Genomic DNA, 17,787 nt, shown 5'->3' on the forward strand with positions numbered 1-17,787 from the left:
CTCTATTTTTCTTTCTTTCTCGCTTTTTCTTTCTTTCTTTAATCTTTTAAAATTTTTTTTTTTTTTTTTTTTTTTTTTTTTTTAAAAAAAAGGGGGGGGGGGGGGATAAACGTTTACTGTTTATTTCTCAAGTGTAGTAAGATAGTAGTTAGTCCCTCTTTTATGTCTATTGCTTACGATGTTCGGGGTTGTAATTAGACGAATAATCGGATACCCCAGTGATCATAAAACTTTAATTCAGCATAAGAATTCATCTTTTGTTGGTTAATTTTTTTACCTTTGTTTCTTTATTAATAATATAATGTGTAACAAAGTTAACATTCGAACACTCTTCCGTATAAGAAGATTACACAGATCAGACCAGCATGTTTATAAATGTGAAACAAAACATAGGTTATATTCAGAAGCTGTGCTAGAAGAACTGCAGAACATTAGGCTCATTTTACGAGAAGCTTTTTGTGATTTATCAGCATGTTTTTCTGGATATCAAAAACAAAACCGGTTCTTCTTTATAAAGAATCTCGTTAATGGTGTCACTTCATATCAGGGCCAATGCATTTCTTCAACTCTCGTCTTTTTTGGGTTCTTTCTCATTTTCTAACATTTGTAAATCGTATATAACAATTAATGTAAACTGAAATGTAATTTAAACAAATTTGAACACATTGAATACACTATGTATCCATTACATAATATATATATAGATAGATAGATAGATAGATAGATAGAGAGAGAGAGAGAGAGAGAGAGAGAGAGAGAGCACATTACTTTTTTTTTAAAGCACATTAAACTTTTTTTTGAAAGAAAGAAAGAAAGAAAGAAAGAAAGTTTAATGTGCTCTAGTTGTAGGATACACCCTCCTACATAATCCTGACAGTGCCAATCAAGGTCCACAGACACACATCGCTGGATTCAAAGCTGAACAGTAAATGTGAGTAAATGTTCTTTTTTTTTTTTTTTAAGAATTCATCTTTTGTTTGTTAATATTTTTACCATTGTTTCTTTACAAGTATCATTATTAATAATATAATCTGTAACAAAGTTAACATTCAAGCACTGTTCCGTATGAGAAGATTACACAGATCAGTCCGTGCTTGTTTAATACATTTTGCCGATGCTTTTGGGTTGGGTTCGCGCGATAGAGCTAAGTGTAAATAGCAGTATTATTTAGTGATATGCTATTAGCTAGATTCTATTTATACTAAAATAGCAGGTTATTCTGCTAATTACTTGTTGGCAATTATATGCACCTCAGCATTGTACAGTAAAACAGTATGCAATAATAGCATTGATTTATTTCAAATAAATATATTGACTTAATTCAAAATAATAAATGGATGCCACCTTATTGGGACAAAAGCACTAGACCTACCCCTTTTTATACAGTCTATAGACCTACCCTAACCCTACCCAATACTTTATTTTCAGCTTTTTGATTATTTCCTTCATTTTCATTTAAATTTTTTTTTTTTCTGATGTGATTTGAAATTTGAAAAGGGAGAAAAAAAGTTCGTCATAAGGCAGATTTGAACCTGGGTCGATCGCGTCAAAATGACTATGACCCACGTTTTATCATCTACACCACCGAATCTGATATATGAAGAGCGTCTTTTCTAATGCTGACTAGCCCAATCACACGATTGCGGGTGAAGCTGGTGTCTCTGCCAACAAGGCGACCTATTTACGCTTAGTGCAAATAGACACTCCGATTTTTTTTATTATTATTCCCAACAGTTAAACAGTTTCCCACAGAAAAAAACAGGGTGTGCTGCAGCACTTCCCGCGCATATGAATGTTTATATCCATCCTAAATAGTATGTGAGATTAGAATAAGAGTGTCCCAGAGCATAGTAGTTGAAATGTCAGCATCTAACTATTTTCATGGCAAAAATTAAATTACAAAAATACAAATATCACATAAATACAATAAAAACCAAGTAAGCAAACAAACAAACAAACAAACACAGCAAGTAATATTATACAAGATTTTTAAATTAACATATGATAAAAATTCTAAAACTTTTCAGACTTAAGTCCTTAAGTGAACTAATTTTATAAAAAAAAAGCTTTCTACTTGCATTAAAACCGGGTCAATCTGGGTCTTGCAGAACATGCATAGAGTTGGGTCTTCCCCAAAGCATATGTTGAAAAGAGTATGCCAAAAGTCCCCGGATGTTCTTTTTCTGGTAGGTTTTTGAAGTGTGGATCCATGTACAATCTAATGGTAATATTGCCCACAATCCATTGCACTTTGGCGAAGGATTCGGTTCCGAACAACAAACACGAATAAAAAGCATTAAAAAACTACAAACATGACGGATGTGTGACCGATGTTATAAGGTTCAGAATAAACAGGTTTAAGTTACTAATAATCAACATTTATCCTGTTAAAAATATTTATTTCATGATATTTATGTTATATTTAATCTGCAACATCAATCTGAACTTTCATAAACATCCATTTGGACATTAATTTTTAAATGCGTCATCAAAAATATGAGCAGAGACCTCCACATAAAAATCCATGGCTGGCAATGAAATGTGGAGGATGTTAACTGTGACAAGATGATTGATAGGCCAGCCAGTTTACAGTGACAGGGTGCGTGTGACAGAGTGGTCCGTTAAAGACGCAATTGTATGTGATCGTATGTACTAAATCTTGCCTACTCCTCTACAACAGACTCAAAAGTGTGTACTTTTTCATCACCAAAAGAGTACGTACTTAAAGGTCATAGTAGCCTACAAATAGGCAGATTGGGATGCAGCACATGGTTTCATTTCTGTTTTCATGCAGGAGCAAAGTGAGAGTTTAGGGCAATCGGTTTGTAGCTTTGCTTCAACTGTACATGTCAGAAATTAATCCGACTATCCCATTGCCGCTAGGCTAACACCCCTGTACACTGCACGTCAAAAGTTGCAAGACAAAGCTGAAATTCGGCCAGACACAAAAAAAGAGTCGCACAAGTCAGAATTTCAGCTTAAAATTGGACAAAAATCGCCACCCTAAACCCGGCCTAAATCACCCTCAGCCTGTGATGCTTAAGTTCCCTTTCGGTCTGATCTAGGTGCCCCTGGACTGCGATTGTGCCCTCGTAACACCAATTCTCCCCTGTCCCTCCAGAGGTCTGTGCACACCACTGGGTAGGACATTGGACAAAAGTTTTATGTACCAGTTTTCAAGACATTTGTCAGGTTTTGTAGGACTAATTTCTTGCACATCTCATCTGCCTCTGTTGCCAATTCCAAAACGTTATTTTAGAGCTAGTAACGGAGGCTTGAGCCCATTGATGATGCAGTTATTGCTGAGAGATAGCGTGTATTGAGTTATCTGAGTCTGTGCAACTCTCAAGACTGTTCAGCAGCAGCTGTTGTTCTCTGCTAACAGCGGAACTGTAAGTTGAACTGCTTTAAGAACAGCAATGTTACCACCGCACTACTAGCGGTAAAGCTGTGTTTTATTGATAAAGTCGCAGGGCAAGGCTGACAATAAGTTTATGTGCGCATGTGTGTTACTACGGAGCCTCTAAAGGGCAAGGTGGTGGAAAACTTCAGAGTGGGAGAAAATTATTTTTTTTTTTTTAAATATATTTGCATTCCCTCGCAAAGCTTTTGCGTTCCCCCAAGAAACTTTGTGTTGGCTCGCAAAACTTTTGCATTCTCTCGCAAAGATATTTGCGTTCTTTAAAACCATTTAAGTTTGGACAAATGCTTAGTTTAGCTTGCAGTGGTTCATAGAGCTTCATACGTTCACAATGGAGTGGTTTATAGAGTTTTATTTTGAATTTGGACTTAAGTATAAAGAAATACAGTCAGTGCTGCACGGTTTTGGAACATTCTAAAACGCTTAATATACTAAAACAGTGCCATTGGTTATTAATAATTAATATTAATAATAATAACACTATTAATATTAATAACCTTATTAATAATGTTACTATTTATAAAGCAGAATAGCCCAGAATATGAACGCAACACTTTGATGCACATTAAGCTTTTTCTCCTCCATAGAAATCTGTTAGAGAAAATGCTTAATGTAGGCCAAAGGGGGAAGACGGTGATATAAAAAGCCAAAATCTGTTTATACAGTTTATTACTAAAATATATTATACTCAGGAAAGCAGATGAGCCCAGAATATGAACAGAACACGCAAAACTTTCATGTGTTTTCTCCCCTGTAAAAAACATTAAAAAGAAAATTGGTAACGTGGCTTAATGGATTAGAACGTTGCTTGCCTGTACAATGTGTATATTTTTAATAAAATATAAAATTTGGGCTTTTTATATAACTGTTGTCTTATATTAAGACACGTTAAGTGCGGTTTTCTCTTGGGGAGAAAACGCTTATCATACAATTCAACTCATATTCTGGGCTCATCTGATTGCATGTACACAGTATATATTTTTTTATAATTTCTAAAGCATGGCTTTTTTATCATCTTCATTAAGCAACTAAGCTTTTTCCTCCCATAGAAGCCGTTATAAAGAAAACGCTTAACATGCAATTTAGCACTTTCTGTTCATATTGTGGGCTTATCTGCTTTCCTGTATGTAGTATATTTTATAAATAAACTGTAAAACCATGCCTTGATCTAAGCACTGACTGTATTTCTTTATACTTGAGTCCAAGTTCAAAATAAAACTCTATGAACCGCTCCATTGTAACCGTAAGGAGCTGTATTAATCACTGCAAGCTGTAAAGTTAACAAGAAGTGTTTCAAGTCCCACAACAACACATCAACAAACTAAACCTGCCGGGCCTAAATACCTCCCTCTATAATTGGATCCTGGACTTTCTAACCGGAAGACCTCAGTCAGTCTGTGTCGGCTGCAGCATCTCCAGCACTACCACACTGAGCACAGGTGCTCCACAAGGCTGTGTGCTCAGCCCGCTGCTTTTCATGCTGCTGACTAATGACTGCACTGCCACATTCAGCTCCAACCACATCATCAAGTTTGCTGATGACACAAATGTGGTAGGTCTCATCAGCAACAATGATGAAACACCCTACAGAAAGGAAGTGGCACAACTGGTTGAACGGTGTAATGCAAACAACCTGTCCCTCAATGTGAGTAAGACAAAAGAGGTTGTGATGGACTTCAGAAGAAACTCTGTTGACCACACCCTACTGACCATCGACAGCTTAACTGTGGAGAGAGTCAGCAACACTAAATTCCTGGGGGTGCACATAACAGAAGACACACTCTTTCCTCTCTATACGCACTGAACACTTTCTTATAAACAATACATGTTTCAAGGAAAACATTGTGCAATTCTGAGTGTGCTACACACAGGTGAGTGGGCTGGACAAACCACCTGTAGAAAAACACACTCGTTTCTCTCTGTATGCACCAGACTCCTTCTTGTAAACATTTTATGTTACAAGGACTTAAAAAGATAACAAACGTTTTACTCGTGAATGCACCACAAATCATACTGCACTACTTGCTTCTTAACCTTAAATATTCCTTAAATGTCATTCTTCTACTTCTTGGGGTATACAGTGGAACGAAATGTTGTGACTCACAGGACCACGGTGCTACATAAATACAGACATACAAAAGTAAAACAGTATAAACCTAAACACAACTACTGAGAGAGTTTGACTATAAATATACTACAGTACTATAAAAATAATTACCTATACATAAACAGGCATATTTATCACTTTTATATGTACATAGCTTTTTTATGTTTTTCTCTGTTCGCAGAATAACAATATCTTGTTGGTTAATGGTTAATAATCAGTTTATATACGCCGGTTAGGAAACATAACAGAAATGAACATTCCTAGCTTTAAGTGTTGCATGCATTGATAAAAAATTATATCTTCCTCAGTATTTTTGTATGTTTTCCAAGTTTCCATGCTTAAAACAAGAGCTGGTCTGTCAGTCAATTTAAGTAGATTTTTTTTGACTCCATGGACAGATATTTATTCTTGTTTTAATCATAAACTCACTTCATTTTGATTAAGACTTCAGTCATTTTGTGTGTAGTAAATGTATCTTTATTTAAGAGTCTTTAGACCTTTACATTGGAAAACAAGACACAAATACTGAGGAAGATCATTACTTTTTTTTGTACAATGTAATCAGCAGGTAGGAACAGTTATTTCCATATTCTAGTGGCTGTGAGCAGAGCAGTTCACTTACACTTACGCTTACGCTTACGCTTACGCTTACACTTACTACTCTCTCTCTCTAACACTTTATTCCTATATATAAAGGCTTTTAATTAATTATTGTTATTCATTGTCATTTATTGCTCAGGTTCTTGCAGCTGATCTCCTGATAAGGTGCTAGAAGAATCTCCTTGACCTCAATCTAAACCAGCCCAACATCAGAGAGTCAAGGTCCATAATCAAAATGCGGTGGTGTAAAAGCATAAAGGTCATCTCCATGGTTCTGTTAAGCACCGCCATCTTTACTGTGACCATACATAAAGTTCCTTATGGACATTTTAAAGATTTGGTGAACAATAGCATGGTGGAACGTCTCTTTCATGACGAACCCTGTGCCTGTATGGAGCGCTGTTTGGCTGCGAGTGACGACAAGTGGTTTACTGAACATTTCAGAAAAGATGTCCCCCCAGTGCTCTCTCTCAATAACAGCGTCTTCTCTGACCACATCTTTAAGTGGTGGCAGGTAATGGCTTAGTGTGTGTTTATTATTTAGTACTTCAGCTCACTTCATTCCTGCAGTTAAAATGTACAATAAGTTGGACTGTGTGCCATTCAAAATGGAATTGAGTATGCTTTCAAATTATGCAGTGCGTTTATTTCATGGAGCCATTGCTCCAGTCGTCAGTGTTACACGATCCTTCAGAAACCATTCATGCTGATTCAACACGAAAAACAAGTTCTGCCACATTTGATGAATTTCTTTGAATTTCAGTGCAGTAAATTTCTGTCATTTGTGGCCAGTTCCATTTATATTCACACTGAATAAGAGTCAGTTCTTTTAATTCTTGACTGTTAAAGGAGAACAAGGAGGAATAATATGTTTAGTTTGTGTGCACACAACTGTTTAAATGTTGAGGTGTGTAAATATTATTATTATTTTTTTTAAAAGTTGAATTGGTTTGATCAAAAATATTTATTTTTGTGATGCAAGGCTGAATTTTAAGCATCATTACTCCAGTCTTCAGTGTCACATGATCCTTTGAAAATCATTCTAAAATGCTGATTTGATGCTCACAAAATAGAAATGTTTACTAACATTATAAATGCCTTTATTGTCACTTTTGGTCAATTGAATGCCTCCTTGCTAAACTAAAATATTGATTTCTTTCAACCAAAAAAACACCAACCCCCCTATAGACTTACATATAAGTCTTTTAACTAATATTCAGTTTTATTGTCACTAGTTTTAGTTTATATAAAATGTTCATGGTGATTTTAGTCGTCTTGATGTTGATTTTTATTTGATTATGATTTCATGCTGATGGAATCAGAGCTGTACTTTCCTGCGGCACTGATTTGTTTTTAATCCATCCACAGTCTCTACAATCAAGGAGCAAAGCTAATTTCTCCCAAGTGATTACGGAGCTGTTTTCTGTCATTCCTGGAGAGGAACGGTACAGAGACGCTGGCCCGTCCCGCTGCCGAACCTGTGCTGTGGTGGGGAACTCTGGGAACCTTTTAGGATCATACTATGGTCCTCTTATAGACAACCATGATTTTGTATTCAGGTCAGCTTTTTTTATTTTATTTTCATGACTCAATATAATCAAGACGGTAATTATGACAGAGACTGGAATTTTAAAAGTCTGCTTTCCACAGGATGAATAAAGCACCGGTTGAAGGCTATGAGAAAGATGTGGGATCCAGGACGACCCATCGCATCATGTACCCAGAAAGTGCCACCCATCTGGACAACAACACACACCTGGTGCTGTTGCCCTTCAAAACACTGGATATCCAGTGGGTCACCAGTGCTCTAACTGATGGATCTATCAAACGGTGAGAGAATATCAGGAAAATAAGGTCACAGTTTACCGCAAAATGAAAAGAATGTTTTTTTCATGTTATTTTGCATAAAGAAAATTAAACCTCTTTTTACAACAATTTTCATCACAAAACAATCAACCAACAACACTACAGCATTAAAACAGTTTGAAAATGTCCTCCTACACCCACTGTAAAGGTTTTCTCTGTGAGCTTTGGTTAGGGCTGGCTGAAATGCAGATTTATGCACAACTGCCAGTCTGACTCCAGAGACACCAGCAGCTTCCAAAAAGTGTTTGCTACACAACAGTGGCCTTTTTATAGCTGCCCTTTTAATACAATTCATTTGTTTAACAGAAACTTTCCTTAATAAGCCTTTATTTGATCGAGTTATTCTGTGTTCTTATTCACTCACAAATCTTTTGACAGTTCAATAATCTCTATCCATTACTCACAAAATATTATTTGTTTTCATGCTTTTTGCAAGACGTTGCACTGTTTCATGCTTTCCATCTTCAGAAATATTTCATGAGAAATGTGACTTGCTTAATAATGTGGAACAACCTTTCCATTTACCTAAGAAGACCTGGCAAACTATTTAACAAACTTTGAGATTGATACCAGTTATCTAAAAAGATATGAGAAATAAAACAAACAAACAAACAAACAAATTTTTCTATGAAAAAGGCAAATCAGAATTTTTAGTTTTACTGAAATCCTACTTATGTCACTTACATAACAATTTGGAACAAAGTGTGTGTGTGTGTGTGTGTGTGTGTGTGTGTAGTCAGCATTTGAAGTGGATCAAAACCTTTCATCAAAGTTGTCCTAAAACTTTCTTTTTAGGATAACTTGATTCTTAGGACAACTTTGATTAACTTTTTTGATCCACTTAAAATGTTTACTACTGTATATATATATATATATATATATATATATATATATATATATATATAGTGGGTATAGAAAAGAATAACCCCCCATTAAAATAATCACGTTTTGTTGCTTTGCAGCTTGAAATGAAGATGGACACATCTTTTGTTTCATTCAGCTGTATTTACTCAGTGCAACTTATAACATCCAAGTGAAAGATAGAACACCAACATGTCAAAACAAAACAAAAAATAATAAAATAATAATAATAATAATAAAACGGAATCAAATAATTATTGTCCTAAATATGCTTCATTTTCTGTAATGTCTGTCTTTTGATTTTGAGGGGAAATAAGATTGGGACATTGGTTTAGTGACTCTTCATATTTTAAATAATAATGAACATATATTGTGTTGTCAATTATTTCTTGAGTTGTTTTGACCCTTGTTTCTCTTCTTGTATTACTTAACAGAACACGGTTTAAGGTTATACACAAGCTACAAGCCAACAAGGACAAAGTAAGATCAGTATCTTGAGTTTGTTTTTCAACAGTAAACCTTTCAATAAAAAAAAGTTCACTTAAAGACCCTCGAATTGACATAATTGGGCATGCTAAGTGCAGTTTGTCTCTGCAAACATCACCAAGGAGACCTAACAGCTAAGGAGACTAATGTTACAATACACAGACATGTCAGCTTGAGATAATTGTACTGTACAGTACAGGCCATTGGAAACTTTTAGCATCACCACGATACTTGATACTGCAAACACACATGCAGAACTGTTTCTTGGCTATACATCTTAACATTTCTTTGTTTAAAAGGTGTCAGAATCCTAAAACATATGATTATTATCAGGTTCTGAGTCCCAGATTTTCTCAGACTCTTTAAGACCCTATTGTAGTTTCTGAAACGGCTTATAATTGTCTTATTCTTTCAGGTGATGGTTATGCACCCTGCTTTCATGCATTATGTGCACAACACTTGGCTGCACATTAAGTCTCGAAGATCTTATCCATCTACTGGTTTCCTTGTGCTAATATTTGCTCTGCACATTTGTGATGAGGTAAAGCTTTTAGCAGTCACTTTGTATGGGGTTTGTGTGCTGTGCACTAATGTCACGTACATTTGCTGCTGTTTTTTTTCTCCCTTTGCTTAGGTCAGTGTGTTCGGCTTTGGCTCGAACAGTAAAGGCACCTGGCACCACTATTTCGAAAAAACACCCAAGTCTTTCAAACGCACTGGTAAACACAGTGGAGGGATTGAGCACGAGACCATCTTAGAACTTCAGCAAAGGAAGTTGATTGATCTGTACACAGGGTGGTGAAAAGGATAATGACATTGAGTAGCGTGATTATTTATTGATATTTACTTTTATTTCAGATAAATACATATAATTATTCACATTTTGTTTAAACATTTTGGATCTGTAAGATTTTTTGCTTGTTTTCTTAAATAAATGAATATGTAAACTCAGCAATCACACTCTATATTAATCAAAATGGCAGTAAAGGTTAAACAAAACAAATTTTATATCAAATAAATGCAGTTTTTTTGAAGAAAACACTGTTCTTATTCTGTTCTTTTTATTTGTCAAAAAATCCTAAAAAATGATCATAGTTTCCACAAAAATATTAAAGAGCAGGTCATATGGGTTTTTTAAAAATATCTCTTTTGCAGTTTATAATGTAGCTATCCTTAAATAAAAACAATCTGCAAAGTTGTTAATCAAAAAAGTGCATGATAAACAAAGATATTGTCTCTCAAAAGAAAAAGTCAGTTCTGAATCGCCTTAACGAGTCGTCATCTTTTTGAATCTTTTGCCTGTTACCGGTATACGTCACTGGGTAATACATTTGCATAATTCCCGCCTGCCCGCGAAATACAAACAGAGGCTGTTTCTCAATATGCGTTCTTTAGCGATCTTGCGTCCTTGTGTTCTCGCTATACGTCATCATTAACCGTCGAAGTTAAATTCCAATTCTCAAGAACGCAAGTACAGAGGACGCATGGAAGTGCCCGGATGTGTTCTAGATATCGAGGATGCCTCGAGTGCAGACTTGAGAGAATCGAGCCGTTAGAAATCACAGAAGGCCGGTGTACGGAAGCCTGTAAGCTTTAAACTCGCTCTCGCAAATGCTTGACGGCTCTTGAAAAGTAAACATTTACCGTTTTGTTTTATTTAATTTTAATAAAGTTATAAGACCCGGAGAAAGTCCGCAGTATTTTTACTGGCATATTAAAATAAATCTTAACATAGTCATAGTTAAACATATAACGCTATAAAATAAAACGATATACAATTATACGGTATGTAAATATTATCTATAATAGTTTGAAATGTTTTAATAAGTTATGACATTTGTTTGTAATGTTATGTTATATTTATGGTTCATTGGGAGCTGCTTATGCTGTGACTATGCGGTCAGTTAAGCAAGAACGCAGCACATCTCAATACTCATAAGAGTGCGTTCTGTGTTCTCGTGTCCTTCCGAGTTCGTTCTTCCAAGGAAGCTTGGCAAGACCGGTCTCCACGAGAACACAAGTCCGTTCTTTGCGTTCTTGGAATTGAGAAACAGCCAGAGTCTGACCTGCCCACAAAAACATCCGCTAGTTAGTGTGTTTACATCATGTTTAAGACGACGCTGTGTTCAAGGAAACCACAGAAATACAATTCGAACCTTTTGTTGTGTGCATGTCATTTCACCAGAACTGATTCTCTAATCTTGGCTTTTATCTTTGTTGGCTTCTTATCTTCTTAATTTGGACTAACAAGCTCTTTGAACCACAACCTGTAAGTACGATGTGTACATTTTCAGTTGAGCGCTCAAAACAAGTTTTTGTGCTAATATGTGATGTATACCTAGTGCAGCTTTAGGTTTCCAGGTAAAGCACAATATTACTGTCTTACTGAAGTAGTTCTGATAATTCGCCGTGAACCCACTATTTCCTAAGAATATGTCGATTATTGTATAGCCTACTGATGTTGTTCTAATTACTTTGTTTAATAATTAAAGAATTAAAGTTAAAAAATTAAAATTAAAGCACACAGACTTTATAATCATTGTGAAATTGCTGTTTATTGTGCTGCATGGTTATATGGTTAATGTGGGAGAGTTGAGCGAGTGTTATGGTGCGTTCACACCAGACACGAATGAAGCATTGAAGTGCGAGTGATTTACATGTTAAATCAATGTAAAGACTTAATAGACATCCTGCAGCGCGATTTGCGCAAATGAGGCGGCGCGAATGATGGGATCCGCGTGAATGACGCGGTGCTAATTGAGCGTTTCAGGTGTTTGTCGTGCATATCTGAACTTTGAAGTTGAAAAATCTGAACTTTGGCGAAAGTAGTAGCGAGCGGAGACAGAAATCCCAAACAACAATGGAGGACAAAATCATCGTTGCTGTATGTGGATAACCGGAGCTGTATAAACAGGAATAAAAAAGGATCTTGCTTGGAAGAAAGTGAGTGAGGAGGTCTGACAATCTGGTAAGTTGTAAAAAACGCTCTTTAGCTATCTATCTATCTATCTATCTATCTATCTATCTATCTATCTATCTATCTATCTATCTATCTATCTATCTATCTATCTATCTATCTATATATATATGATATATATATATACATACAGGTCCTTCTCAAAAAAATAGCATATTGTGAAAACGTTCATTATTTTCCATAATGTAATGATAAAAATTAAACTTTTATATATTTTAGATTCATTGCACGCCAACTGAAATATTTCAGGTCTTTTATTGTTTTAATACTCATGATTTTGGCATACAGCTCATGAAAACCCAAAATTCCTATCTCAAAAAATTAGCATATCATGAAAAGGTTCTCTAAACGAGCTATTAACCTAATCATCTGAATCAACTAATTAACTCTAAACACCTGCAAAAGATTCCTGAGGCTTTTTAAAAACTCCCAGCCTGGTTCATTACTCAAAACCGCAATCATGGGTAAGACTGCCGACCTGACTGCTGTCCAGAAGGCCATCATTGACACCCTCAAGCGAGAGGGTAAGACACAGAAAGAAATTTCTGAACGAATAGGCTGTTCCTAGAGTGCTGTATCAAGGCACCTCAGTGGGAAGTCTGTGGGAAGGAAAAAGTGTGGCAAAAAACGCTGCACAATGAGAAGAGGTGACCGGACCCTGAGGAAGATTGTGGAGAAGGACCGATTCCAGACCTTGGTGGACCTGCGGAAGCAGTGGACTGAGTCTGGAGTAGAAACATCCAGAGCCACCGTGCACAGGCGTGTGCTTTTGAACCAGAAACAGCGGCAGAAGCGCCTGACCTGGGCTACAGAGAAGCAGCACTGGACTGTTGCTCAGTGGTCCAAAGTACTTTTTTCGGATGAAAGCAAATTTTGCATGTCATTCGGAAATCAAGGTGCCAGAGTCTGGAGGAAGACTGGGGAGAAGGAAATGCCAAAATGCCTGAAGTCCAGTGTCAAGTACCCACAGTCAGTGATGGTCTGGGGTGCCATGTCAGCTGCTGGTGTTGGTCCACTGTGTTTTATCAAGGGCAGGGTCAATGCAGCTAGCTATCAGGAGATTTTGGAGCACTTCATGCTTCCATCTGCTGAAAAGCTTTATGGAGATGAAGATTTCGTTTTTTCAGCACGACCTGGCACCTGCTCACAGTGCCAAAACCACTGGTAAATGGTTTACTGACCATGGTATTACTGTGCTCAATTGGCCTGCCAACTCTCCTGACCTGAACCCCATAGAGAATCTGTGGGATATTGTGAAGAGAAAGTTGAGAGACGCAAGACCCAACACTCTGGATGAGCTTAAGGCCGCTATCGAAGCATCCTGGGCCTCCATAACACCTCAGCAGTGCCACAGGATGATTGCCTCCATGCCACGCCACACTGAAGCAGTCATTTCTGCAAAAGGATTCCCGACCAAGTATTGAGTGCATAACTGAACATAATTATTTGAAGGTTGACTTTTTTGTATTAAAAACACTTTGCTTTTATTGGTCGGATGAAATATGCTAATTTTTTGAGATGGGAATTTTGGGTTTTCATGAGCTGTATGCCAAAATCATCAGTATTAAAACAATAAAAGACCTGAAATATTTCAGTTGGTGTGCAATGAATCTAAAATATATGAAAGTTTAATTTTTATCATTACATTATGGAAAATAATGAACTTTTTCACAATATGCTAATTTTTTGAGAAGGACCTGTGTGTATATATATATATATATATTTATATATATATATAGTGGAAGTACTCTGCGGTCCAGTCTTTCCTCGACCCACGGGAGACAAGCGGGAATATGGAGAGGGGGGATGAGGAGAATCAGGCCACAGGGTACGACCACCCCGAGGACCAGGGTGCAGCAGCAGGGCACTCAGAGACAGGAGGTGTGTTGACAAGTAAAGCAACACAACAGGGCGTATATGTTGTTGTTTTTTTATGAAGAAAAGTCTAAATTAATTTCTCTCTGACTGGTGTAATGTGCAATGTGTGTAATGTAATATTAATATTTAATATTGTCATGACAGAGCTGACTGGTTCTTTTGATGGCAGTGAGCCTGGGTCCCCTCTGCCAGAACCTGCTGCTTTCCACAGGATGAATAAAGCACCGGTTGAAGGCTATGAGAAAGATGTGGGATCCAGGACGACCCATCGCATCATGTACCCAGAAAGTGCCACTAATCTGGACAACAACACACACCTGGTGCAGTTGCCCTTCAAAACACTGGATATCCAGTGGGTCACCAGTGCTCTAACTGATGGATCTATCAAACGGTGAGAGAATATCAGGAAAATAAGGTCACAGTTTACCACAAAATAAATAGAATGTTTTTTTCATGTTACTTTGCATGAAGAAAATTAAACCTCTTTTTACAACAATTTTCATCACAAAACAACCAACCAACAACACTACAGCATTAAAACAGTTTGAAAATGTCCTCCTACACCCACTGTAAAGGTTTTCTCTGTGAGCTTTGGTTAGGGCTGGCTGAAATGCAGGTTTATGCACAACTGCCAGTCTGACTCCAGAGACACCAGCAGCTTCCAAAACGTTTGCTATGCAACAATGGCCTTTGTATCACCAAAGGTGTGTACAGGCAATAATGAGCATGTTTACATGTACATTATATTTACAGTAAGCACTCATAGCCTCACACATGAGTTTCATCCTTTTCTGCCTTCTCATGTAAAAAAATTTATTATCATTTGAAAAGTGAAAGTCGTGACATTTGTCAAGTATGGTAACCCATACTCGAAATTGGTGCTCTGCATTTAACCCATCCAAGTGCACACACACAGCAGTGAGAAGTGAACACACCATGAACACACACCCAGAGCAGTGGGCAGCTATATCCAGCGCCCGGGGAGCAACTGGGGGTTCAGTGCCTTGCTCAAGGGCACTTCAGCCATGGGTATTGAGAGTGGAAGAGAGCGCTGTTCATCACTCCCTCCCACCTACAACTCCTGCCAGCACCGAGACTCGAACCTGCGACCTTCTGGTTACAAGTCCAAAGCTCTAACCATTAGGCCACAGCTGCCCCACATTTGATACAGCGCCACCAAGAAGAAGAGCTCAGAGAAGGCCTAGGGAGCAGCCATCGGAGGTGGAGCGGCAGCTCTTAGAAGCACTCTGGGCCCGTCCTCTAGCAAATTTCAAATACACAAATTAATTTATGAAAGCAGCACAGTTCTGCTTAATTTGGAACAATTGGAGCCTAAAGAGTAGTTTTAAAAAAAGAGGCAGCAATCTCTGCAGGGAATGAACCAGACTTTCTCTCCTTTCTCCTCTCCTTCACTCCACACAAGATCTTTTTTATTCCTGCACGTAAATAGTTGTAAATGTTCTTTGTTTATAGTTTTTATATATATATATTTTTTATTTGATTTGATTTATTTAGAATAAATAAATGATCTATACAGTGACCAAAGGTTTTGGTGTGTTACTTTGTGCACAACATAGTAAATCATAATTTATATCTGTTACATAAAATATTATTTCTATGTTAAGACTAGAATACTTATGGCAAACATTTGTACATTCATTCTAATTATAACCTACTGCAATACACTCACAATAATATAGTAAAAAATTGTTATTTGTGATTGGACCAGTGTTGTGTTATAGTGTAATGAGAATGCAGCATGGCGGATGTGTGCAACCAACTTTTAAGTAGGGAGGTTTAGATAAAGGGGTTTGAGTTAATAATAATCAACATTTAACCTGGTAAAAAATATTTCTTTAATGTTATCTTTGTTACATTTAATCTGTGAGCATTTTATAAACATCTGTTTGGCAAGAGGGACACATATTTAAAGGAGAGGAGAAAGGAGATGGAGAAGAGGAGCGGGTCAGCAGCAGGGTCATGGAAAAAGTGGAAGTACTCTGTGGTCCTGTCTTTCCTCGACGCCTTCGTCTCACCGCGGGAGACAAGCGGGAATATGGAGAGGGGGGATAAGGCTGCAGGGTATGACTACCCCGAGGACCAGGGCGCAGCAGCAGCAGCAGGGCACTCAGAGACAGGAGGTGTGTTGACAAGTGAAGCAATACAACAGGGCATATATGTTGTTGTTTTTTTTTATAATGAAATGTCTAAATTAATTTCTCTCTGACTGGTGTAATGTGCAATGTGTATAATGTTGTATTAATATTTAATATTGTCATGACAGAGCCGACTGGTTCTTTTGATGGCAGTGAGCCTGGGTTCCCTCTGCCAGAACCTGCTGCTGCTTCTGCTTCCCCTACCGGCCCTTCAACATCTGCTGCTGTACATGAGCACTGAGCTCCTGCTAATCGGGTGGAGCTGATCGTCTCTGAAATCACATTTCCCTGAACAACATTTCTGCGGCATAGCCAGCATTTCCGGATCTGAATTCGGCACTGCCCACCAAGCCTGTCAGTATTTGCATTCGATTTGCATAGATGAGCGTCAATTGGCCAGTTTTTGAACTGGTGTTATCCTATAATAATGCTGCGTTCCAGGCAGGTTTTTGAGCCCGTAACTCACGACTTCAAACCATGACTCACGACTTTGTAGCGTTCCAGGTAAGTCACGCCAAACTGCCTTAGTGCAAGGAATTGTGGCTAGATTATAAATTTTATTGCAATGTTATGTTGTCCTAAAGTCTATTTCTCACTGTGTAACACTTGCATAAACACCGCAGGGGCTGCCATTGTTGTTTCGCGGGCTATGTGACGCCAGAGCTCGTAACTGGGAGTACATCGATCTAATACGAGTTCATGGGTGGGAAGTCACGGATTTGACTGCCATTCCGGTGCACTTTCAGAGGTAGAAGGTTGGAAAAACAGTTACGTGTTGCCTGGAATGCGGCATAAGACTTCAAGATTTTGGAGAAGGGGAGGAGATCCCACTGTAATTTTCTTGCAATGCCTCGTTCCTGCTCTCAGGGAACCAAGGTTACGACAGTAACCTGAGACGTTTTCCTGGTAATGACTGTAAACAAAGCAGTGCTACACTCATAAACGCTACTTTATCAGATCAAATGAAAATACCATTGAAATGTTTCTGAACACAGTTGGTTCCCTTCAGAGATTCATCCATAAAAAACCTGAATTAGTGAGAATGAGAAAAGTGTGAATATAGGCTATAAAAATATAGGCTATATTGATGAGGAAAGCACTGATGAGTTACCAGCGTAAGTCTGTGTGCCTGGACTCATACACTCTCTAAAGGCTGTCTAATTCTAAACTTTAAAATAGATTTTTTTTTTTTTTTTTTTTAGTTTACTAAAAAATTAAATAAAACGCAAAAGGAAATGGAAAAATATGAAAAGGAAATTATACATTTACACAACTAAGGATTATATCAACCAAAAAAGTAACTGTAAAATCCTCTACTTGGGTCCTTCTCATAAATGAGTAAGCAACATTTAAAACAATAAACACATAATACGCACTGTTGCTCAATATTTAATTACCGCCTCAGATGCATGATATTTTCATTTGCTACAAGCAG

The 17,787-nt window shown here is 37.4% G+C and overlaps 2 protein-coding genes across 2 annotated transcripts; both read left to right on the top strand.

Annotated features, from left to right (window-relative positions):
- The first annotated feature begins 780 nt into the window (after positions 1-780).
- Positions 781-10,364, top strand: LOC109111311 (CMP-N-acetylneuraminate-beta-galactosamide-alpha-2,3-sialyltransferase 2-like). Its single transcript, XM_042776252.1, has 7 exons — positions 781-931; positions 6,268-6,642; positions 7,497-7,687; positions 7,779-7,958; positions 9,290-9,335; positions 9,757-9,882; positions 9,976-10,364. The coding sequence occupies exons 2-7, from the start codon at positions 6,364-6,366 to the stop codon at positions 10,141-10,143; spliced, it is 990 nt and encodes a 329-aa protein (XP_042632186.1). The 5' UTR covers positions 781-931; positions 6,268-6,363; the 3' UTR covers positions 10,144-10,364.
- Positions 10,365-14,073: 3,709 nt separating this feature from the next.
- LOC122148868 (CMP-N-acetylneuraminate-beta-galactosamide-alpha-2,3-sialyltransferase 2-like) lies at positions 14,074-15,097 on the top strand. Its single transcript, XM_042777195.1, has 2 exons — positions 14,074-14,199; positions 14,341-15,097. The coding sequence occupies exons 1-2, from the start codon at positions 14,112-14,114 to the stop codon at positions 14,589-14,591; spliced, it is 339 nt and encodes a 112-aa protein (XP_042633129.1). The 5' UTR covers positions 14,074-14,111; the 3' UTR covers positions 14,592-15,097.
- Positions 15,098-17,787: the final 2,690 nt, after the last annotated feature.

Source organism: Cyprinus carpio, chromosome A19, assembly GCF_018340385.1.
Source record: "Cyprinus carpio isolate SPL01 chromosome A19, ASM1834038v1, whole genome shotgun sequence".
Classification (NCBI taxonomy): Eukaryota; Metazoa; Chordata; class Actinopteri; order Cypriniformes; family Cyprinidae; genus Cyprinus; species Cyprinus carpio.